The sequence below is a fragment of the Marmota marmota genome, unplaced genomic scaffold (genome assembly GCF_001458135.2).
Source record: "Marmota marmota marmota unplaced genomic scaffold, marMar, whole genome shotgun sequence".
Lineage (NCBI taxonomy): Eukaryota > Metazoa > Chordata > Mammalia > Rodentia > Sciuridae > Marmota > Marmota marmota.
Genome location: NW_026000169.1, coordinates 9,194,798 through 9,220,755, shown reverse-complemented (window position 1 = coordinate 9,220,755; position 25,958 = coordinate 9,194,798). Strand labels below are relative to the sequence as shown.

General features: G+C 33.7%; 1 protein-coding gene across 11 annotated transcripts in view; it reads left to right on the top strand.

Moving 5' to 3' along the window:
* Positions 1 to 25,958, top strand: part of Abcc9 (ATP binding cassette subfamily C member 9) — a 128,336-nt gene that overhangs the window by 15,841 nt on the left and 86,537 nt on the right. For 10 of the 11 annotated variants that reach the window (XM_048787293.1, XM_048787286.1, XM_015498229.2 and 7 more), the window contains 10 exons: positions 2,886 to 3,052; positions 4,002 to 4,244; positions 6,411 to 6,605; positions 8,656 to 8,808; positions 9,343 to 9,498; positions 11,349 to 11,483; positions 13,280 to 13,442; positions 17,109 to 17,149; positions 18,052 to 18,194; positions 24,833 to 24,941. In XM_048787293.1, coding sequence (XP_048643250.1) covers positions 2,886 to 3,052; positions 4,002 to 4,244; positions 6,411 to 6,605; positions 8,656 to 8,808; positions 9,343 to 9,498; positions 11,349 to 11,483; positions 13,280 to 13,442; positions 17,109 to 17,149; positions 18,052 to 18,194; positions 24,833 to 24,941 — 1,505 coding nt within the window. The remainder of the gene's footprint in view (positions 1 to 2,885; positions 3,053 to 4,001; positions 4,245 to 6,410; positions 6,606 to 8,655; positions 8,809 to 9,342; positions 9,499 to 11,348; positions 11,484 to 13,279; positions 13,443 to 17,108; positions 17,150 to 18,051; positions 18,195 to 24,832; positions 24,942 to 25,958) is intronic. The other variant, XM_048787292.1, reaches the window with a different exon arrangement.

Here is a 25,958-nt window from a genome sequence, read left to right as displayed (position 1 = left end):
ATATATATATATATATATAACATATACATTAAGATTTTTGTAATTTTATCTGTTTCTTAGATATTGAATGTAATCACTACTGAAGTTATGAGAGCCTGTAGTTTTAACTAAGAGAATTTCAAATTCCAAATTAATTAATTTATTAGGTATAGACTCCTCAGAGCATCTTTTTTTTTAATGTCAGTTTTGGTAAGTCAAGGTTTCAAGAAAGTTTCAATTTATCTAAGCTTTTGGATATGTTGTCATAAAGTTGTTCATGATATTACTTAGTTATCCTTTTAACATACGTAGAATATATAGAAATAGGTCCTTTTTCATTCCTAATATCAGTCACTTATATTCTCCTTTTCTTGATCAATCTAGCTAGGAATGTACCAGTTTTCTTGATCCTTTCAAATAATCAATCTAGTTGATTGTATTGATTTTATTCCTTTTATCAATTGTTTTCTGTTTTATTGCTTTCTGCTCTTAGCTCTATTTCTTTTTCATCTTTTTATTTATTTTGTTCATTGTTCTTCTTTCCCTAACTTTTAAGATAGAAATGTAGGCCATTGATTTTGGTCCTTTTTCTCAAATACATCTCTAAAGCTATATACTTTTCTCTGTATCTTATTTTAGTTGCATTCCTTAATTTTAGAACATAGCATATTTTCATGATAATTTAGTTAAAATATTTTCTAACTTGCCTGATGATTTCTTCTTCAACATATGGATTATTAGAATGTGTCTTTGAATTTCCAAATATTTGGAAACCACTAGGTACCTTATTGTGTGGAAGGTTACCCCCATTATCTCTTGCCTGGTGTTCCTTCCGTGTTGTGCTGTCCCCTTGAGTGGAACCTGTGCCCTGCCTCTAGATGATAGAGTAAGGCAAGGGTGAGAGTGCCACATCACTGTGCCTCTGTTGAGACTACAGCCCCACTCCACACCTGGATTGCAGCCCAATGACACTGTGAAGCAGAGAGCTAAGCCATGATTAGACTTATGACCCCTGAGAACTGTGAGATAAGAAATGAATACTAGTTTAAGTTGCTAAGTTTGTTATAGTCCATTAAGGAGCAACAGAAAATTAATAGACTTATTATTTTGATTTTTAAAATTTAATTTCATTTTTATCAGAATGTGATCATATTTTATATGTTTTATTTTAAACTTGTTGTACTTGTTTCTTGAGAGAGTGTATAGTCTGTTACTAGTACTGTATGCAATTAACACGAATGTATGTTTGGAAGATGTTGGGTACATTTTTATAATACCAAAAAGTAAATAATTTAATAAATAGCAAACAGTATAGGTGGTTGCTAGTGTTTGGATCTTCTGAGTCTTCATTAGGCTTATGCATATTTTTAATTGCTTTCTGAGAAACTGACCCTTTTATTATTATTAAAAATTTTTTTATTTCTGATAATACTGTTTGTTTTGAAGTTTTACTTTAATACTAATTTAGCTGTCCTAGGATTATTATACTTATTGTTTTAGTCATATATTTTTTCTATTGTTTATTTTTAATCTACTCTTTATAATATTTAAGACAAATCTCTTCAGTCTGCATAATTTGGTCCATTTTCCCCGTAAATACATTCTATTTTTGTATTTTAAGCTAAAACAAGATATATATTTGAGTTTGTATGCCAAAGCTCAATTATTTTTCAAAAAGGAAGTTGTAATCACCCTTAACTTTTCTGGCCCTGATAATGTTGTCCATACTGGATTATCTTATGTGTGCTTTAGATTTCCTTTTATCCCATATTCATTTGTACTGATCTTATTTAAAGTTCAATGTAGATTGAATCCTTGCCAACATGTCTCTAGGAATGTCACTGCTTCTAATTCATATTTGTTGCAAAATGTTGGCTGTGGTTATGAGTTGGTGTAGATTCCTGCCTTTCTGGCCTGACTACTTGAGGTCTGGGTTTGCTTCGTTAGATCCTTGTTCTTTGTGTTTGCATAGGGTATGGTGTTTTAAACTATCTGTGTGAAATGAGTCATTTATGCTGGCATGCTGGTCTGTAAAGCAGAAACTCTATTCAGTAGCTACATAACCATGGTAATTCCAGGGAAATAGCAATGGACATATTTATGGGAACTAAAACACACTTACCTATTGGATAACTGACATAGACACCAACTTGTGAATTCTTCACAAGATCAGGGCTCTTAGAAAACAAGGCCAGACATAAAACCACTACATCTCTTTACAAGCTTCTTTATGACTTACCATCTGTCACATATGACCAGAATGGGAGTCTTCAACACTTTTGAGTTATTTTTAGATGTTCATGGATTAGAACAATTAATATTATTATTAAAATACCCAACACAATTTACAGTTCAATGTGATCCCCATCAAAATACCAGTGATATTCTTCAGAACTAAAATTCATGTAGAAGCACAAAAGACACCAAGTAATGTTGAGTTAAAAAAACTAAGCAGGAGATATTACACGGTGTGGCTTCAATATATACTACAAAGCTATAGTAATCAAAATAGCATGATGTTAACATAAAAACAGACACAGAGGCTAATAGTACAGAATAGTGAGGTTGGAAATAATCCCGCATATTTCCAACCAACTGAATCTAGACAAAGACTCCAATACATATATTGGAGAAAGAATAACCTCTTCAATAAATGGATCTGGGAAAGCTGGATATTCACATGTAGGAGATTAAAACTTTCACTCCATATCATAGTTTTGATTCAAAATCCCCAAAGCACATTAAAATGTACACTTCTTTCTTATTAAATAAAATTATGTGCAAATAGAATACTTAAAATTGTCATTGCTATTATAAAACATTTTATTTTATTGAAATGTTAGTCAAGTTTTTAAAAATATCAGGAAAAATTGCATCTTTTCTTTTTTTTCCTTCTATTTCTGCAGCCTTATTCCTGTATTGGGTAATGGCCTTTATTACAAAAACAATAAAATTGGTCAAGTATTGGCAGTCTGGGTGGGGAGTATCAGACCTGCGTTTCTGCATCACTGGCATGATGGTCATTTTGAATGGGCTTCTGATGGCTGTGGAGATCAATGTCATTCGGGTCAGAGTAAGTATCTAATAATATTAGTTTACTTATTGTGATGCAGGGCCTCAACAATAAAGGTTAAGTCAGCCAGCAGTTATTAGTATTTAAGATGATAAACAAGTGTGTATGATCCACACGTGTAAATATAAAGTTAAACTAATCACCAACCATCAGGATATTAAAGTTTCAGACATCTCAGTATGACCTCAGAATCTATACAGGTGTTGACTGTGTGCCTTTCATATGCCAAACATTAAACTCACTTCCTATTATAGATGACCTTTTCCCCATCATCTGTGATTAGTCCTAAACACAAAATATTGTATTCTAGAAATTTGTAATTGAAAAGAAAGTATTTTTATCCTTTGTGCCCATTTCACTGATGAAGCTTCTATGGCAATAACTTTAGGTATATATCCAAAGTAATGTGGTCAAAATTCATACTCGGCCTATAATTACAAATCTGTTGTCCTTTCCACTATATAATGTTAGTTATGTTGTGTGAGATACTACTGACTGACTTTTCAATATTTATTTTCTATTAGAGAACTCTGAATTTGCTTTGAGTGGACAGTTCTGAGTGCTGCAGCGAATGTGGAGACCATCCAGTTAATATCAGACAGATCACAGTTCAACAGAGCAACTCAACAATGGTGTTGATAGCACATTTTAAAATATTACTAATATAAAAATCTTAACTAAATTGATGCTATCAAAGATAATGAAAGATAGGTTCTTTTAAAAGGCTACTTGATTTTTTTTTTTTTTTTACAATTCTGGCATTTAACTAGTTAGTGAAAACAAAAAGGAAATATTTCAAAGAGTATTTCAAAAAGGGATGAAAAAAGTTATTACAATATAAAATTTGGTGGCCTAGAATGAAAACATAGAAAAGGTTAAAATTATATTTTTAATATATATATAAAAAAATTGGGCTCACGTTACACTGTGGAATTCTTCTTGGCCACAGAGGTATGTATTCTTCATGAACCCTCAGAAAGTCAAGCCTCCTGAAGACCTCCAGGATCTGGGTGTGAGATTTCTTCAGCCATTTGTGAATTTGCTATCAAAAGCGACATACTGGTGGATGAACACCCTAATCATATCTGCACATAAAAAGCCTATTGATCTGAAGACCATTGGAAAATTGCCAATAGCAATGAGGGCAGTAACAAATTATGTTTGCCTGAAAGATGCATATGAAGAACAAAAGGTAACTGCATGTCCATAATTATAGAGAATTGAATTAAATATAAAAGTGCAAAGCTTAGATAATACCCATGGTTAAGGAAGAGTAGATTTCCTCCATCTGTCTTACTCAGTGGTTTTGAGTCATGTTACTTGGATCACTGAGGGAAGACTAGAAGAGCCAGTGAAATATAGGTCTGTTATTTGCTCAGCCAGCACGTGAGGAAGGACTGAGAGAACAGTGTCTTTTCTCTGGGACATATGACCAAGTGGAAACTAAAAATTAAGTTCAATGAACTGTACAATTAATCTGTGGTACCACATCATATTTATAATTCATGGGATTTTTATTGTCTTTTCTCAAGCATCTTGTGAATAATTTTGTAATATATAGATCATATTCACTAGTAACTACTTTCAAGAAATTAAAATTCTTAAACTAATTATCAACTAAAATTTATATTCTGTAGTCTTAACTAGGGAGACTAAATTAAAGGGTGTCACCTACTTATTCCATGTATCATCTCATATGTCTCCTAAAATTTTATTTCTTCTAATACTTTCCTTGTGCTTTAATAATTGCTTTAAAAATTTAAAGATAAGAGAGAGTCTTTGGAGATATATATATATATATATATATATATATATATACATATACATATACATATACACACACACACACACACATATGTGTGTGTATCTATCTATATCTATAACTATATCTCTCTATATATATCCAAATTCTTCACTTTGCTTTATAAGGCAGATAGCAAGCTGGAACCATGGATAAGCTGGGGTCTGTGTAGGCCTCCATATGGATATTTTCAATTTGACTGGTTATCAATCTGAATAGTCATGTGTGCTGCCCACAGTGGTCAATATGGTATATATTGCAACCATTACAAATATCAGGGTCACTTAAAATATTAGTATTCCCAACATCACTGGAAGAGATTAGGTTAGAGTGAATCAATTAAAGAGTTTTTGGCTGCTCTAAATCAAGACCAACAAAGCATTTATGGTAAATGATGAAAATGACCTCTTGTGTCAGAAATCTGTTATGAAATTATCATTGCAGGAAATGATTACTACAAATGAACCTGAGTCATTTCTCTGGTTTTACCTCTGGGGGAAAGTATTGCATCAAAACTTCTCTGTTAGGAGTTGGGGTTGTGGCTCAGTGGCAGAGCTCTTGCCTAGCCATGTATGAGGCACTGGGTTCGATTCTCAGTACCACATGGAAATAAATAAATAAAATAAAGGTATTTTGTCCATCTATAACTAAAAACATTAAAAAAACTTCTCTGCTAGAGAAAAAATTTACAATATAAACTAAGAATAGTTTAAGTTTTCTGTGTGTTCTCTACAACATAGACTAGCTTGCACTTGGTGTGTTAATGTCTTGCATCAACAAGATTAAGAAAATAATCAGATTATTCATTCAGAGGGGAATTGGATAGGAAACACAACTGAATTCTGTTTTATTGAGTTGGTTTCTTTGCCACAGTGGAAAAACTTTGTCCACCTCTTTCTCAAGAAATAGGTATTGTGATGTTTCAGGTCTTAACATCTTTACAGTCAACAACTGTAGATTTGTGAAGCCTTGAGTTAATGTAAGCATATATGCCATTCCTCATTTTGCATTTCTTTGATAACTTGGCAAGCAGAAGCCTACCATAATTTTTTAAAGTATTGGCAACCATTCACGAGGAAGGGGAAAATCTGGATGAGAAACAAAGTTGAGGTTGGGTAATCTGAATGTGATAGGTAGATCATTACTTATGATCAAGTAATTTCAGAAATATTGACTAGTTTTTCAATAACCTTGATCCTGGCACTTTACAACATTCATGAGAGATGTGTATTTTCCAAATCAAAGGGAATTAAAAATAAATTTGGCCTAAGAATTTTGTGTTTTCTTTTAACAAGTAAAAATGATAGAGTCTCAGAAAATCTAGCCTATGTATTTTTTATTCTATTTCATTAAAGTGCATTAAGTAACTACTATTTGCATGAAATTGCTATATATTATTAAAGGATACAATATTATGCATGCTGTAATGAAATTTATACATTTGTTTTCAAGTCATTAAAATATCATTGGAATTAATCAAAAGGAATTTATAGTTGCTGGATGACATTAATCACTACCCTAGGTGATTTTATTTTGTTTTCCTGGCTTTTCTTTCAGAAGAAAGTAGCAGATCATCCAAATCGAACTCCATCTATATGGCTTGCAATGTACAGAGCTTTTGGGCGGCCAATTCTACTGAGTAGCACATTTCGTTATCTAGCTGATCTGCTGGGTTTTGCTGGACCTCTCTGTATTTCTGGAATAGTACAGCGTGTGAATGAAACTCAGAATATGACAAATAACACAACAGGTGTAAGTTCATAATGCTTTTGAAAAGAAACACATTGTTGACAGTTTTCACTTTAATTGTCACTTAAATTTTTTTTTTTAGTTATTGATTAACCTTTATTTTTATTAGTTTATATCCAGTGTTGAGAATCAAACCCAGTGCCTCATACATACCACTGGGCCACAACCTCAGCCCTAATTGTCACTTTCTATCAATGCAGTTTTATGAATAATTCAAACAGACTTTTTTACAGAGAACTGAAATAAAAAATAGTAATTCTTCTTGTGGAGAAAAGCATGTGCTCATTCAATGTATCTAGCCAAAAACTATTTCTCAGATTCAGAGCTGGTAGATAGTTAATAAGCATCTCTCATGTGCTAGAAATTTTGAGCAGAGATTTTACATTGATTATTTTATCTTTATGGCAAGTTTTAAGAATTTTCAAAGTCACTTTTTAAAAGGCCTGTGACCAATAATACTTGTAATGCAGTTTGTAATAGTCTACATTTATGTAATGAAAGCTGTCACATCATTTCACAATGATCAGAACAAGTCTTATGATATTTTATTAGGTATTTTTCTACTGTTTGGGTGATCATATGATATAAAATGCTATGTGTTTTCTGTTATAAATACATAATTTAAAATTTTCTATTCTTCAGAAAGTGCACTATGAACTTCCTAGGTTGTTTTTAAAGATAAGATTCAACTTCCCCAGTTTCACAGATAGAAACTCTAGTTCAGGTGGATTGGCTTTCCTTTTCCATTTTCTCAGTCCTTTTTCTTCACCTATTAAAATTTTATGTGTTATCAAAGCCTACATTGAATGCTGCCTCCTCAGCAAAGCCTTCTCTGATTGTTTTTGTTGGAATTGGACTCTTCCTGTTGGCAATGACTACATAAGCTGTTCATAAGGAAGCACATTACTGTGGATACTTATCCTTCTGAATCATAAGATCTTTAAGCAGGACTGTGAACTCTTCATACTTGTGCACACAATGGTTAGCCCAGATCTTTGATACATCAGGGTCCAATTATTATTCAAATGAATCAGATATTTCTAAGATTAAATACTTCTGTGATGTTTTGTGCCCACTTAGCTTAATGACATGCAGATATCTCAATTCCATGTAGAGAGGTTCCACCTCCCTTGTTCCTTACATGCATTAGCCATGTTGATTTTCTGAGATGGAACAGAACTTGTGTATTTTTATATATCCCCAAGACAGATGAGGAATGGACCAGAAGTAGAATTTTATTAGCTCTCAATCATAAAAAGTGACAAGTGTCTTCATTACTAAAATTACTTTATCAAGTGTTATCTTTCCTTCTCTTCTAACAAGTTGCCGCATGCTATTGTTACAAACAAAATCAATCTGTTTTGTATATTCAAATGGTGAATTCAGTTATATTTCCACTAAAACAATTTTTCTTAAGTTATGCTTTGTCCCTGGAAGTGTTGCATGGGTGAAATCAATAGTCAAATTACTTACTTTATAATATATGGTTTGTTAATATAAATTAAGATATATGGAAATTAGGAAAAAATGCTATATATTATTAAAGTAATACAATTTACACGAATTGTATTTTTGTACCATTGGTCTTACTGACTAGTTATCAGTTTTGTGATTTCTACTTTTTTTTCTTCCATGTTTTTTATCGGTGCATTATAATTGTACAAAATGATGAGATTTGTTGTTGTGGTTTCTACATTTAAATTAGATTCTAAACTAATGTTTTTTTTTTTTCACTACAACCCATTTAACTAATGAGAAATACATCTTTGCAGGAAATGAACTCAAAATTTTTTGAAATTAAAAGTTGCCTTTTATTCCACAGTTAGGTATTGCAAGCAGTCTTAATAATCAATTGGGGATTTTGTGCATTGAATTAGTTTATATTTGGGTCTTTGGTTATTAGGGGGAAAGCAATACTTACTTATTTAATAGCTGCATTATAAGCATTGAGTTTTCATATTGAAAAGTTATGTGTCCTTTTAAAAATGCAAAGTGTACAACTGATAGATGAAAGGACTCATTTTAATTTTTTCTTTCTTTCTCTTGGGACAAGATTTCAGAAACCCTCTCATCAAAAGAATTTCTTGAAAATGCTTATGTTCTAGCAGTTCTTCTCTTCTTGGCCCTTATTCTGCAAAGGACATTTCTTCAGGCCTCCTACTATGTGACCATAGAGACAGGCATTAATCTTCGTGGAGCTCTGCTGGTATGTACAGGATTTGGTGATTTTTGTTTCTTGAAAATTCCATGCACCAGCCAGTTAGAGACATAGTAGTAGCTTCAGTTTTTATTTATTTATTTTCATTTTGTTTTCACTTTTATATTGCAGCCACAAACATTTCTAAGATCTACTTACTGAAAAAAAGAGCTAATTTAAAAAACCCATTGAATTTTTAAAAATTTTAAATTTTAAAAATTAAAATGTTATTTAAAATAACATCAAGAAGAATACTTAGAAACCTTGCACTTACTTTTTACTATTGCTAATTGCGCTTGAGCTTAGGTTTAAATTTGAGTGTATATTTTGATTATTTGCTAGAAAAAAATGTTTATATTTAATTGAGGACAAAAAGGAACTGTACTAAAAAGGAAATTGTGGTTGATTTAAGAAACTGTTCATAGAGAATATTTTTTTACCCTTTCTCTCAAAAAATTCAAAATTGTTTTATTTTCCAATGAAAGTAAATAATTATGATATTGATTGTAAGTTTAGGGTTTCATGTGCATTTTTTTCTTGTAGGCCATGATATACAATAAAATCCTTAGGCTGTCTACATCTAACTTATCCATGGGTGAGATGACTCTGGGACAGATCAATAACTTGGTTGCTATCGAAACCAATCAACTCATGTGGTTCTTATTCCTGTGTCCCAACCTATGGGCTATGCCTGTCCAGGTAAATTATTATAAGTAAGATTCTCATTTGCAGTAGAAAGAAAACAGAAGGAGCAGCAGTCAGTATTTAACTAGATAAAGGTTATAATTTTTGCATGTGCTTGATGTTATTATATTCTTTTTGTAGACAAGGAAGCTGAGACTCAGAAATGTTATGGTACAGGTTAAGAAAGTGGAATTTGGAATTATACTGCTTAGGTTCAAACATCTGCTCCACCCCACATGTGCCCAAGTGCTTATCCCTTCAAAAGTGTTACTTCCCTTAACTGTACAATGGAGGTAATAAACATACTTGCCTCATAGATTTGTAGGAATTGTCAAGTTGAAATAATTTGACATATGTAAAGCATTTAGCAATGATACCTAGCATTTTGAGGGCACTTAGTAATTGTTATTTGTGTCGTTGCCCAAATTCATGCAAGTCACAGAGCCAAGATTTGACCCCTTTCATTTTGACAAATTCTCTAATAGCATTTATAAATTATAGCAATTTCTTTACTCCATTCCATGGTTTTGTTAGCTAGTATATTACGAAATGTCAAATTTTATGAGATGGTAGAAACACTGAGAAGCTGGAGGACTGTTTCGAATGTAAAATAGCATTTTCATGAAGACACATAATTATTATCCAATGGGGTAAAAATAACAGAAGAAATAAATTCAGCTTTTTCTTTGCTGTCACAATGGATATTTATACTAAATTTTGCATCCTGTATATGGAGCTTATACTGTGGATCTCTTTAGATGTTACCTATCATATGTCCTTGTGCACTATTCCTAATAAAGAATATATGATAATTTTAAAAATTACTATTTGCATTTTTAATTTTTAATAGAAAGTCAAGTCGAATAAAAACATGCACATATTGCCTGTTACAAAAGTAAGATAAAGATATATTTTGTCTCATTTTATTAGGTAGCTGTCTATATGGTATAATTTAAAGTGCACCAAAAATCCCAGATTGCACCAAATGATTATATCTTGGGTGATCTTAAGGAATATTTCATTCCATTGGAATTCCCCAAATACCTAATTGGTTATGTGTTGTGACATTCCCACCAGAAAGCTGTTGTCACTGGCACACATGCATAGATTGAATGTTTGAATTGCATGTATATGATACATCAGTTGACATTTTTGAGCTATGATAATGGAGCTGCTAAAAAAAAAATCAGGGAGAAGAGGAGAGCAGGGTTAAATCCCCAGTCTTCAAAGGAAAAAGAAGACAGTGGCAAACCAGAGAAGGTAGGCATAAATAGTTCAACCTTGAGTTTTGGGCAACATTTAGAAAGAGAAGTGAGATAAGATGGGGCACCACCGGAGGATTCTTAACAGTTTCAGTTAGTCTCAGTCTTCTTGACATCAAGTGACTTTTTGAATCATTAAGCAAGTGAGAAGCTTTCATCTACACAGAAACATCGTATACTCACTTATGATGCTGCCCCCTACTTCCCATTCCCATCGCTTTAAAAAGCTAGGACAATTCCAAAAGAATATGGAATGACAAATTTATGGTGAGTGTCAGCATTTCTGAAATTGTTTTTCATGTTCCTTTAAAAATTTAAGACTATTTTATAAGGTCAGAAGCATCATGGGGCCACTCTGCAACTTCATGCAATAAGTTGGTTTGACACCAGTTTTACAAATCATCGTACTAAAAATAAATTCTTAGTACTTAGCCCTCCCCAAATAAATCATAGTAAAACTCAACTGTCACAGTTGAGTTGACTTCCAAATAAACTTAATATAATAATTAAGAAATACTACATTTTCACTAAAAATATTTCCTTTCATGCAGTGGCTCCCACAGCTCCATTCATTTTCCCTTTTCCATATGTTTTTCTTCCTAGATCATAATGGGAGTGATCCTGCTCTATAATTTACTTGGATCAAGTGCATTGGTTGGTGCAGCTGTCATTGTGCTGCTTGCGCCAATTCAGTACTTCATCGCTACAAAGTTGGCAGAGGCTCAGAAGAGCACTCTTGTAAGTAACATCTTTTGGAAAATTTATTAGGAAAATCTAGTAGTGCTGTTTTATTTTTATAATATAGGAAGTTAATGCATACCACTTGGGATAATTTAGAAATCATTATATTTCATTTCATTTGTTAGGCAACAAATGTGTACTTTATATGTTGGAAAAACAATTTTTTAAAGTGAAATGGAAATTTGAAGACTTGATTGTCTTTGACTCAAGATACCAGAATCACACACACAAAAAAAAATCTTGATCTTTTTAAGGGCCATGAAGTGATGAAGCTTTAGATCTTCTATCACTTGTCCAAGAATATTCTTAAGAATGCTTTGAGACCTTTGGATGTCTGTTACTCATGTGGAATCAATAGACGAGTGAAGGGTGGGATTTGGTGCTTCTGAAATTGAATTTCCTTCGGGTTGATTCACACCATGTGCTGACCTATGGGGTTACGTGGAAATGTTTTAGTGGCAGGGGAGAACATTTGTGGTCAACTTGGTGAACAAGGAAAAGCCCAATTATTGACCCACTCTGGCTTCAATTTGCCATGCAATCTCTTTGAGTAAGAATTAGCTTCTTTTGAAAAAATATTTGTAAATAATAAAATTGTTGACAGCATGTTTAGAAGTGAAGTTTGATTAAACATGAGCAAGACTGTGTAAATCAGGTGTGAAATGTAGAGATGCAGCTGCTGATGGAATCCTTTCTCAGGCTGGTGTTTCCACTATGACAAGCAAGCTGTGTGCCATGCTCATGGATTTTATCACTTGTTTTTCTGCTGCTTCTGGTGAGGTTACTCATTATTTCTGTCTAAGCCATCTGCTCTTTTTATTTGAGCACACAAATATAGAAAGGTGTGGAATTGGACCTAAGTGTAGATATGACTATACTCAAACATCTGTTTTTCATTTAGTTGTTTATACCATATTCCTTCACTCATTTAACAATCATTTAATAGGCATTCAAGACCCTGTGGAGACAAAAAGATGATCAGAACACAGCCCATTTCCAACTTTTGCTTTTTCCTATCTGCCTTTTGGCCCCTCCACTATCCCTTTGGATAGTTAATAGGTCAAATTGTACCTTGCTAGAAATTCTACTCCCACTGTTTGGTGGTGGAGGGAGCTAAACAGCTGATTAAATTTGGGCATTGGTATCTGCTGAAAATCTCTCTATAATTAATCCCAGTTGTTAGTAGCCGGGGAATCTAATTTAGACTTTAAACAAAAGCTTACAAAGAAGCATGGAGAAATTCCTGAAGTTAAAGACAATAGATTTGGTTTCCATAACCGTATGCTGAAGTTGTAATGTGAATGTCCACATCATTGTACCCTCACATCCCCAAATAAGAAGCAAACTAACTATTCCTAAATTCATTGGTTTTTTTCTTGTATGTGTGAATGATAGTGTTGAAGAGAGAACAGAATAGTTTAGATGTTGGAAACCTTTGTAAGTTTATTTATCATTTCTCAACATGTGTGTCAATGTTTTCTGCAGATATTATTCAAGGTAATCATATGAAACCAAAAAAGTTCTTTTAATATAGTCTCAAGCAACAGAGACATACATGTTTTTAGGTGGAGAGAAATTTTGAGGCCATCTCTTTAAACTCTTTCTTCAACAGTCTCCTCAAGTTGAAAAGACTGAAACCAAGAGAAAATTAACTACTTCTGGGAATTTCATAGCCTCATGAGTGGCAGAGATGGTCAGAAATTGAGACCTCCTCAATCTGTGTACACTATTTAGTCCTGCCTTTCTGGTTTACTTGGATGAATTGCATTATACTTCATTCCTCTGTTTTATAGGATTATTCCACTGAAAGACTCAAGAAAACGAATGAAATATTGAAAGGCATCAAGCTTCTCAAGTTGTATGCCTGGGAACACATTTTCTGCAAAAGTGTGAAAGAAACAAGAATGAAAGAATTGTCTAGTCTCAAAACCTTTGCACTTTATACATCACTCTCCAGTAAGTTGCTGTTGCTCCAAGAACCAGTGATGGGAAAAGTGATCAATGAACACAGTCTCCTCAGTTTCCATTACAATCAGTGAAACATTCTAGGCATTAAAGGAAGCCTGTGTATTTTCGAGGCATGTGCTGTTCAGTAGCCCCTACCCACACGAAGCTGTTCACATTTAAATTAAAGACCAGGGCAAACACAAGGTTAGAGTCAAGTAGAACTGATTTTGATTCCTTGTAGTTTGTGTGTCCTGGGCCATTTTACTTTACACATTGAAATCCTTGGTTTCTTCCTCTGTGACATGAGGAAGGTGATGTTATTAAGACCTATGATTAAGACCTCTTATCAGTAAAATTGGGATGGCAAAACTGGTTTTCAGTAAACATTTCTGTAAGTTGATTTGACTACACAACTATTGCTATTTTTAGCCCCAAAGATGCTTTGAAATTATCTACAAGATTTTTTTTTATCTCTGAGAGCTTATGATATGTTTTCTTGAAGACTGTCCTTAAAAGACCATTTTTCAAAATTGAGGGGAAAATATCATTTTCAAGCAAAAGAAGTCAAACTTCATTCACATAAAACTCTTTTTTCCAATGCATTTCAAGAATTTTTAAATACAATGTTTTGTTCTCAAAGTATGATGCAGCACTCTCAAAAATAATGGGCTCATGTGAGTACAATTTACCAAACTTAGACTATCTCTGCTAATATTTTATTTGTGAGTCAGTTTTGCTCATCCCCATTTTCCCCAAAGACCTTTGACAACTGAAAATTTAGAAATTTACATGTTGTTTTTTCTTGAATTATAAATGTCTTCAGATCTTAGAGATGATGAATGCTTCTTTGTGAAATAGGTTTATTGAAATTATCGAGTGTATACTCTATTATAGGCCCTGGGTCAAGTGCTTTGTATTCACTATCTCATAAACACTGGCAATGCCTAGTGCTCAATAGCCCATCTTCAGTTTCCTCATCTAAAAATTGGTGTAATATTAATACCTGCATCATAAGAATGTTGTGAGAACCAAATAAAGCCATAATGTGACACTACTTAGGAAACATTAAAGTATTAGATGGATATTATTTGTAGAGCACCAGGCAAAGACCTTTTAAAAAGAAAGAAAGAAAAAGAAAAAGAAAACTGACATTGTAGGATACTGGATACTTTTGGGTCTTTTAGGGCAACCTGCCTTGAAATCACATCCAGACTTAGCAAACTGGCAGCTATCCAATCTTGGTCTGTTGCTTGATGAAGCCTCAGTTTCCTCAATGATAAGCTAGGATGTATTAATTGTATCTTGGGGAATTAAATATGGTAGTATGTGTATAGTGTTTAGAAATGGTATCTGCAAGTATTAAAAAGCAAAGTTAAACAGAACAAATAGTAGTAGAACTAAAGATCCATTTCTACTTGTGCAATCAGTGCTTTTCTTGCTTGAAACACTAATTTAAGGGAAAAGAAACTGTTGAACAATTTTGTAATCTCCATTGCCAAAGGGTCACATGCTATTTATGTGTTTAATTCATTGGAAAGGCAAAGAAGACTCTATTTTTCTTTTTCCACTTTGATAAAGTTTTATAAGGAGAAGTAAAAAGAAGATGAAGATTTTTTTGACCAGAAAGATCTGGGTTTTATTCCAAACTCCATCACCTCCTAGTTTAGAATCACGCATGTGACCTTTCCTAAGCTATTTCCTCATTATTGTGTAGTGTCATTGTAGACATTATTGAGAATGGGGCCAGGCATTGGTGCACGCCTGTGATCCTAGTGACTTGGGAGGCTGAGGCAGGAGGATCAAAAGTTCAAGCCAGCTTCAGCAACTGCAAGGCACTAAGCAACTCAGTGAGACCCTGTCTCTAAATAAAATACAAAATAGAGGTAGGGATGTGGCTCAGTGGTTGAGTGCCTTTGAGTTCAATCTCTAATACCAAAAAAAAAGAAAAAAAAAAAAGAAAGAAAAAGAAAAAAGAAAAAAAGAGAATGGGTGTAAAATGACAATCACACGTTAGTTATTGTGAATTGTTTAAATTATAGCAGAGAAAAATGGTGCCAAGCATAACACTGGGCCACCAGACTGCATGGGTTCAAATCCCAGCTGTGTGGCCATGAACTTATCCTCATCTACGTAATGAGACACTAAGGTATCTGCTGCCTGTATCTTGGACAGATTGCTGTCTCAGAAGTTATCAGAAAAGTGGTAGTACTTCTCACTCTTTCTCAAGAGGAAATTATTTAAAGATGCAGAATATAAATTAACTCTAAATAATAAGGAAGGTAAAAGAAATAGACTTAGAAATAGGGTGGCAGTAGAGAAAGAAGACTGAGGCAGAACCGTGGCTCCTTGTCTCTGCTAGTATGAAACAGGGATCAGTGTTTGAATCCTAAGTACTGCACAAGAACTTATATTTGATAACTAATTTCAGGTTATACATGCAAAAGCAGTGTGATTCTGCTGTGGACAGTGGAAGGGACAGTTCATGAGCTAGGATGCTTTATTTTAACCCAAATCTTCTTCTCTTGAAAAACTGAATTCTAACACTCACTATGCCATTGCCTGGCTCTGTGACACTTCACTTAATCTTTTGGACCGTTGGACCCTAAAATTCTATGACTTATGAACAATATCATAATAAATTGCCAACTTGGCATTTTTATTTTTATTTATTTATTTTTTAAATATTTTTTTGACACAACATCTTTATTTTATTTATTTATCTTTATGTGGAGCTGAGGATCAAACTCAGTGCTTCACACATGCTAGGCAAGTGCTCTATCGCTGAGCCACAACCCTGGCCCAGGCATTTTTATTTTTAAAATGACTTTCAAATGCTAGTATTTTAGCCTAAAATATGAGTTTTCCTTGTTTAAATTATATATACCATGCTTATCAATGATAATGACATATTTTCCTGGAGAGAGATTTAAATAAGCAGAAGGTCTAAGATATGGAGTTAGTTTATTTACTGAAAGATACATAAATAAAATTAATATCACTACTGGTAAGCAAACTTCCAAAGTTTTGTCAAATTCTTTATCTCTTTTTATTTTTTTTTTTGGTATTGGAGATTGAACCGCAGAGCATTTAACCACTCAGTTACATCCCTAGCCCTTTTATATATTTTATTTAGAGACAGGGCCTCACTAAGTTGCATGGGGCTTCAGGAAGTTGCTGAGTCTGGCTTTGAACTTCCAATCCTCCTGCCTCAAATTTCTGAGCTGCTGGGATTAGAGGTATGTGCTATGGTGCCTGGCCAAAATCTCATTTTTAATATGCATAGTAACCCAATTTTCATGTTTAAATTAGGTTAGTAAACCAAACAAAATAAACTGTAAAGCCTCTCAAGAATGCACATTTGTTAAATTCTAATAATTTGCATCTTTAAAGGATTATTTTATCCAAGTTCCATTGTTGTAACATTTCATAAGAAAAAATAATTCTTCAATAAAGAGAAAGAAATAGTTTCTGGTTAAGAATAATATGTGGGAGCTCATATAACCATAGAAAAGGAGATGCCGACTGGGAAATGTTTGTGGACTCCAGACAAAGTGTTATTTAAAACGCTTTGTCTTCCTGTCTTCAAGGAATAAAGTAATAATAGATGATTAATTAAAATTACTGAAAATGTTTTCACAGTTCAATGAAACTAATGTATTTAATTTCTTTCCACAGTCTTCATGAATGCAGCAATTCCCATAGCAGCTGTTCTTGCTGTAAGACACTTTTTTTTTCTTGTAGAAATGGAACCGAGTCAGTGTTTATAAATGATGTAGGAACAAGAATGTGTGGGTGGTAATATATATTTCTTCACTTCTGCCATTTCCTTCTTTGAAATTTCTATTGCAACAGTTCTAGTCCTGGTTTTTGTAATCATGACACTGTAGACATTTTGGCCCATTTAATTCTTTATCGTAAGGCTGTGTTCTTGGCATTAGGATGTTTAAGAGCATCTCTGACTTCATCTATTGGATGTCAGAAGCACTCTCAGTTATGACAATCAAAAATGTCCTCAAAAGTTGGCAAATGTCCCCTAGGAAGCAAAATTGATAATAGTTGAGAACTGACTGTTCTAATCTCAATGACTTGGCTCCTATACATTTTTACAAAAGAAGGTGCAGAAAATGTTAAATAATTCCATTATATTTCATGCTAAAATAACAAACCCAACAACTGGTATTATTTTTAAAAATGTTAATAAGTCTTCATTGAACACCAAAACTGCAGGCTTAATACAGATCCATCAACCAGGAGAACATTCTTTTTTCTCTAAGCATGTTTAGTGTAGGTTGGAAAAAGCCTGAAAGGCTGTTAACGATTCTGAGTTTTCTATCAAGTTATTCCTCCTACTCAGTAATTTGACAGAAATCAGTTTCCTATTCTGTAACTAGAATGTGTCCTGAATTCCTCACACATTTATTGCTAGGATGACATGTAAACCAGTAAGAATTCATCAATAGAAAGTATTGTTTCAGTTAGGGAGTTTGGGATAAGGTAATTTGTTTTCACAGTTGCAGAGACATATGTTAGTTTTATAAAATTTTATGTAAGCATGTGTGTAGCTTTCTCCAGCAATCACTAGAGAGATTTCTTTCTTTTTTTTTTTTTTTGTGCATAGACATTTGTGACCCATGCATACGCCAGTGGGAACAACCTAAAACCTGCAGAGGCCTTTGCTTCACTGTCTCTCTTTCATATCCTTGTCACACCACTATTCCTGCTCTCCACAGTGGTCAGATTTGCAGTCAAAGCCATCATAAGGTATGCACTAAAATGTCTGGAATTCTTTGCTTGTAGAAACAATATGTGCTCCTGGTAGTAAATTTGAAAAGTTGTGAAAAATAACATTAAAATCACTACTCAGAGATAATCATTGTTAAAATGTTGGTATGCTATCTTTCAGTTCTTTATTTATTTCATATAAAAGTGATCATTTTAAAATTTGAAAAATGAACTTCTGTAATTTTTGGCTTCTTCTTTCAGTTATTGTTTTTATTATGTTCCCTTAGTTTTAGAATACTTGAGGTTTACCTGTTATTCTGTAGTCCATTGTTTGTAAGTATTCCTTAATGATGATCTTTATTTTATTTTTTAAAATTTGTTCTTTTTAAATATACATGACTATATATTATTATACTCTGCTAGAGTATAATATTCTGACATATTATATGTACATGGAGTATAACTTATTGGAATTAGTATCCCATTTTGTGGTTATATATGGAGTTTTATTGGTGGTATGTTCATATATGAACATAGGACAGTTATGTCTGATTGGAAAGACAATGGAATGACATGACGATCTTTTTAATGGAGATTTAGAATGCTTCTGTTTTCTCCCTAACATATAGCATTGAGATAAACAACTTTGTTTGTCTTTGCACTTTTCCCTGATGGTTTTGGTTAGACTTACGGAAATGATGGTAGCAGTTCCCATAGTATGCACATCTTTAAGGTCCTTGCTGAACATGGCTACGTTGTTCCCACTGAGGAAGTGGTAGTAGGTCAAAAGGTGTGTGTGTATGTGTGTGTGTGTGTGTGTGTGTGTGTGTGTGTGAGAGAGAGAGAGAGAGAGAGAGAATTTATTAATATGTTCTACTGAAGCCATGCCAATTTATGTTGTACTGGCAGTGATGGAAAATATTCCCATCTACACTTCATATTCTGTTTTAATTTTAGTTAAATCAGGCAAAACAACAACAACAACAACAACAACAAAACAGGTTCATAGTCTGAAAACAGAAAGATATGCAGAACTATTTGGTGTTTTGCTCATTTTAATATGCTTTTAGAGTGTTTACAACCAGTGTATTCTTTGTCTTACTTTTATCTTCCCATAATGCATAACTGTGAATATGGATGTGATGTGATAATGCCAATTTCCTAACCATTTGAAAGCATGTTACCAAGCCACGTGTACTACACTGTGTGTAGTGTAGCTACTGTATTCTAGATTCTATTATAAGCAAGGAAGCCTTAAAGTGGTATTTTTGCTTTTTGCTATACAATTTTTATAAACTTTATAAAATCTCAGCATATTATGTAAACAGTCATTATATTTATATCTGGCCTTTGAAAAACATACCTAAATGTTAGAAAACTGGAAAACTGAGGCCTTAAATATATGGAGTACGCTTTTTGCCATTGAGAGCAATGTAGATCATCTCTCATAAGATTTTAAAAATGAGATCATTTTCATGGTATCTATGTATTAGTGAGAAAAATAGTATTTAGTGTTCAAAATACCAGAATCTCCAGTTTTAGGCAATAGTTTACATTGACTTACCAGGGGTTTAATTCTAGATAGCATTTAAATGCATATAAATTATCCTATTATAAATTAAACTCTGCTAGAATACAGTGGTTATCATAACATAGCTTCAATCCTGTTCTCTAAGTTGTGTCATTAATAACATTTCGGAAGCTGTTAGAGTTTAAAGCTCAGGCCCTCTGGCCTCATCTGCCCTCATTTTCTTTTCTTATTATTCTGTCTTCTGAACCACTTGCATAGATCCCTAGCCGCACTGTGTAGCACCACTTCCAAATTAGGCAGTGCTCTGGAAGAGAAGCTACTTCAAACAATAAAATTGATAGATGGCCAGAGTCTGCTATTTTGGTCCTTATTTTCATTTTCTCCACTTAACTGCCATCCCTTTCATGGTTGCGCTATTAATTGGAATTTGACTTTGCACTCTAAGTGGAGATAAAAAGCAGCTGATGACTTACAACAAAAAACTCCTCTGAAACCAGGAGGTTATCAAACATCAAAAGGACTCAAAGAGTTGATTTGAAAAAAAAAAAAAAGATAAAAGTAATCCAGGAGTGTTTCTCAAATCCACTGTATACAATTCTGCTGTAGTAAATCCTTGTACAGTTGTGGGTGGATAATGTCCCTTGTGTATTTCTTCATAGCATTCTCCCTTCTGTACATCTCAGAGAAAAGGCATTTGCCAATTTGATAAAGACCAGTCTATGTTCAGGGCTCAGTTCCAGATTACCCAAGCCATAGGCCAAATAGACTCTGCTTATACAAACTTGCTTTTCTAAAATGACCTTCAGTGGTTGATTTACGGGTCCTACAGAGATGGCTGGTCAACAGAGGATGCCAGTACTTTTTCCCACTGTGTGTTGGTTCTGGGAACCCAAATGAACATTTTCCCAGTGTTGATTGGGCTCAGCATTTTCCTCTGTGCCTGGGAACCCGTGATCAGTCTTTGATGCCAGTTGGCCCACAGTGAGTTGAAAGGCCTGTTTATAATCGGAGACTTTGGTCAGCTGATTTTGAAATCTCCTCTTCAGGACTGTGGAAGTCATAAGTTCTTTGATGCACTCTTTAATATTTGGTGGGTTAGAATGGGCCGAAGCATACTCCCAAACTTGTGTCATGCATGCATGTAAGAAACTTGGAACCTTTTTTACCAAAGGAAAATTCCATGCCATGTAAAATTCTCTGCTCCCAGGAAATTTTATGTTTTCTTTTGAAAAAGTTTATAATATATTAAATGTATCAGAATATTATATATAGTAAATACATATTTAAATTTAAATAAATATTAAATAAGTATTTATTATATACATATATATGATAAAAGAAAGAGGCAAATATGCTTCAGGCTGTCTTCTTAAACCCACAGTATCCTGTGTTTGAGTTTTCTGGACATTTTATGGTACAGAGTTACAGTCTTTATTTGCAAAACAGACTGAATAAAAGCCACTATTATTTAAAGTTTTAAAACACTTGAACAAGAATGAGGTCTTGTTTATTGTTTTTTGTTTTCCATGATGCTGTCTTACTTCTCTATTTGTTTTATTTGTTAGGAAATAACTTATGTGTTGTGCTTTTCTGGAGGAGAATATGTTGTATCCCATAAAAGCAATGTGAATTTAAGTATCTGGTACTTGATGTATAATTCAATATCTATGTCCAGAGATATTATTTGCCAAGGAAAAAAAGTATAAAACAAATTCCTCACTTTGTTGGGAAATGACTTTGTGTCCTTTCTCTCATGTACCTCTCCCAAAGGAATTTATGCTTGGCTTGTCTCCTGCATTACCTTCAGTCAAATAAATTGTTACTGATATTTATCAGATAGCATACTTATGCTTTGGCTGGGTCTCTATATTTCATTTTATAAAATTTCATAAATCCTATTGAAAAAACATGCAACTGCCAGCAATGAAATCCATTATTTCTAATGAATAGACACTTGTCCAAAGTGCCCATGTTGTGTTTAAACTCCCAAAGTAAACTTTGAGAATTGAAAAAGTAACATGTAAGACTAAATCCTTAAATATTTTTGTGAATAATCTAAACAAGTGAGAAATTAGTAAAATACTGAACTATAGTGGCTATGGAGGCAGGATAGCAAATTGGCAATGAATGTACTTGCTTTCAAATCACAACCACGGAATACTCATTGTTCAATCACAAGTAAATTGTTTAGTGTCTCTATAGTGTAGCTTCCTCTCTTATCAAATGAGAAGGATGATATCACCTGCTTATGGTGATTGAGAAAATTAAACTAGATAGTCTATTAAAAAGTACCTAGTGCATTGCCTAAATATTTTATATATTTTGCATATCTCCATTTATGCATTTACCACCACTGTGCTCATTTCTACTTCATGCCTCTGAGCATCTTCTACAGGTCGGCATTCATTTGTGAATGCTTTAGTTACATTGCTAGGCATTGGGAATTGCAAAGATGAAGAGACAACTAAAATGTACAGGGAGTGCACAATTTGGTTGGAGAGACTAGGAAGGGAAAGTAATTCTGATATGTTGTGTTTTTTTATGAGCCTTACACAGAATGCCAAGAACCATGTGTGAGGACTCTTGTAGCTTACTGAGAAAGAAGGGAGACTCTCTGGTTAGTGAAGTTTTGAAGAAGGTGGTAGCTCTTTCCCAGATTCCTAAAGAATACATAAGACTTGACCAGTTGGAGGAAAAGGGGAAAGGTACTTTATCAGAAGGAGCCAAGATTGAGTAATTAGGTGAGAAATCTTGGTATATTCAGAGGACTAAAAGTGGTTCTGTATAGCTGGAGAAAAGATTCTGATATGAGAAGGGAAGTAGTGATGAGCTTTTAGATGATGCTAAAGATGCTGAGAGACGAAGGGTGCCATTTGTTATTTTAGGAGAAGGACTGTTACATGATTAGATTTGCATTTTTAAAATATAACTTTGGCAGTGTGGTGAAAATTACTTCACCCTTGGTCAGGATTCATGCATTTTCCATAGTTGTTTTGTCTCTGTGATTCCTGAAAAGACCTCATATGAACAGGAAATGCTTTTTGTATTACCCATTTATTCATTCATCAGACATTACTTGAGGAATTGTTATGTTATATTTTAGAATTGGGCTAAATTCTAAAAATGAAAATTTTTGCTCATAAGGAGTTCACAGTCTAATGGGAGATATAGATGTGAAACCACCAACAACAAAATAGCAGCACAGGGACTTTTCAGCCAGTGATCCTAGGTCAAGGGAAAGGAGAGGTTTAGAGAAGGGTTGGTATTGTTCATTGCAAATGGAGTTCCACCATGGTATGTTACCAAGAGGAGAGAAATTTCTCCCCACCCCCAATTAAGGTCAGGGATCATTGTTTCCTGATGTTCAGCAAGATTGAGGCTCATTTATTTCATAAAAGCATTAGTAAGATTTGTGTGTATACCCAAAAAGTGAACTGAAGAATTGAATCAACCAGTTTTACTGTCTGAATCATTAGTTTATTTCTTCTTTGATTCATTGAACAAGCATTCATGGAGAAATGTGTGCCAAATGCTGCTAGACTTGAAGATACAGTGGCACATGAATTTGGCCTCCTCACTTCTCTTTCTGTTCAGGGGAATAGTGCAAGGTTGTTTACAGCCATGATTGACAAATCTGTGCTCCTTAAAACCAAATATCTTCAAACCATTAGAACAGAATGACAACTAAAACCTATAAAAGTACAGAAGGGATTTCTGCCATTTAAGACAAATAAAATGCTATTTCATAAAGCATTTCTAATGCTGAATCTTTCCAGTCTATATGGCCAGACTTTCCTAACAAAGACTCAAAGAGATTATGCAAATCAAAGTTTTCCTTAATCATCTCTCTTAATTCCCTGAAAGTACAGTTTGGAAGCTAGTGATTAGACTGGCTCAATGGATGTTATCTATCTTTATGTTTCTATGATATACAAAGTCAAGGCACTTGAAGATCATGGTTAGCAGACTGAATTAAACTTAATTTATTTTATTATCATGTCACAAAGGCAAACTTGGCAGACCTATCTGGAGGCAGTGAACTTGACTACAAGCTCAAGTGAAATTTTAAAAACCATAAATAAGTGAACCTTTTATTTTGAATATATATTTTCTAGTTTCCTATGAAGGCAACACTTCCCTTGTAGTTGATGCTGTGCCTACCAGTGAGTTTGTTCACTTTCAGTTAGCAAACAGGCTGGAAGAGCATTTCTTTTCCTTTGCAACTTCACAGGACTTAAAGTTCTTTTTTTTAGTATAATATTCACTTATAGGAGGATGTTTTCAAATCATGCTATTGTTTCTATTGTTACTTATTTTTGTTCCTGATCTTATGATATTGTTTGAGTAAATTACAGTGAAAAGGGTAAGTGAGTCTTATGCCTGGTTTAAGGAGACCGCAGAAAAGAATGTTTGCAAATTGTTTGCAAAATGTTTCTAGAACAGGGCCTTTCAAACTGTAAATGTACTTATGAAGCACCTCTGAATATTATTAAAATGCATATTTTGATTCACATGTTGGAGAGGGACATGAGATTCTGTTTCTAATAAGTTCCCTGGTGATGTTGTTTCTGCAGGTCCTTGGCCAATGCTTCGAGTAAAAAGACTGTAAAAGGCCCTCTCATTGCCAGGTTTAGAAAATATGTATAAAATAGTGCTTAAGCCGGATTCCTCAGTGGTCAGGGACCCTAAGTGATTTTTAAGTAGGTTACTTAACTGCTTTATGCTTAATTCCTCTCATGTGTAAAATTAGAATTATAAGAATATTTTCCTTATTGGTGGTATTGTTTTTAATCACCCTATTCCACCTTCCTTTTTGGCCCCACTAGTTTTGACAGAAAATATAGTTACAAATGACAACAACAATAAAAAGAAAGAAAGAAGTTCTATTAAATTTAGGATGATCAAGGTTCTTGTTTTTCCTGAGATTTTTCTGATATTGGCATTGAATGTCTTGTCCTAAAAACCGCTCAGTCCTGGGCAATTTAGAACATTTGGTCAATCTAGCTGAATTTCCAGATGGTCTTGAGAAATGATTTAGAGAGCCTGTTCACCATGGTACTGAGTGAGAGGAAGGTTTGTTTGTTTAGGTATTTTTGTTGGTGGGAGTTTTACTGCTAATCCTTGTTCTGTTTGTTGCTTTTTGCAGTGTTCAAAAGCTGAATGAGTTTCTCTTGAGTGATGAGATTGGTGACGACAGCTGGCGGACCGGCGAAGGTTCTTTGCCTTTTGAGTCCTGTAAGAAACATACCACAGTGGTAAGTGCTTTTCTCACTGCAGAAGCTGTGAATGTTCTTGACAGAATGGATGGTTTAATGGGGATGCAATTAGAAAAGTTGTAAGCTTTATTTTTAATCTCTATGAAGAAAAAATTCTACCTGCTTCTATATTAAAAAAATACCTCCCAAGTATAAAATCAATAAACAAATGTATGAGGCTATAAAGCTTGTCTTTATATATCATGAAATAATTATCCCAAGAGGGGCAACATGTGTTCAACTCAAAAGGAAATTAAGAGGGTATTTGATCCAAGCTTTATATAAAAACAATATAAAATAAGCCTATACCACATTCTTATTTCTTTTAGTTATAGTATACTTTTTAATTTAAAATATGCTTTCTGATCCATTATGTAGTTTTATCTACTTAATATATTACAATACATTGCTACTTTCTTCTGCACATATTGAATTTGCACAGTTGTGTAGCTTGAACAAAGTCATAAGATTAGCAAGGGTTGGGGTCAGAATTAAAACCTGAATCTATGACTTGTAGACTGGTTAGTTCATTCATCCTTGACACATATATTTACTCAGTTTTACATAAAGTCTGTAAACCCTCAATATTAATTTGACATGTATTACATGCAATACAAATAAACCATTTATAATGTATTTGCCTGGTTTTACAGACTTGTTGGCTGCCCTGTGCTTTGTGCCAGGACCTAAAGATGTGGCTATTAACAAGGCACCTGAGAGGCACCTGAGATCTTTACTTTCCCAGAGTTTGCTGTCTTAGAGTCAAATCACAAGTTTAAAACATTATATAAATGCACTGTGTGAAGAAAATAAAAGAACATTACACAAATGGGATACTCAAAACTGGGTGGTCATTTATAAAAGGGCTTCTCTGAAGAGCCATCATTTGAGTTGATACCTGTGAGACCTATAGGTACCTGTCCTACAATGGGATATTGGTAAACAAAAGGAACACTTCAGTCAGGAGAACAGGCATGTACGAAGATCTTGAGGTGGGAATTATTTCGACTTATTTTC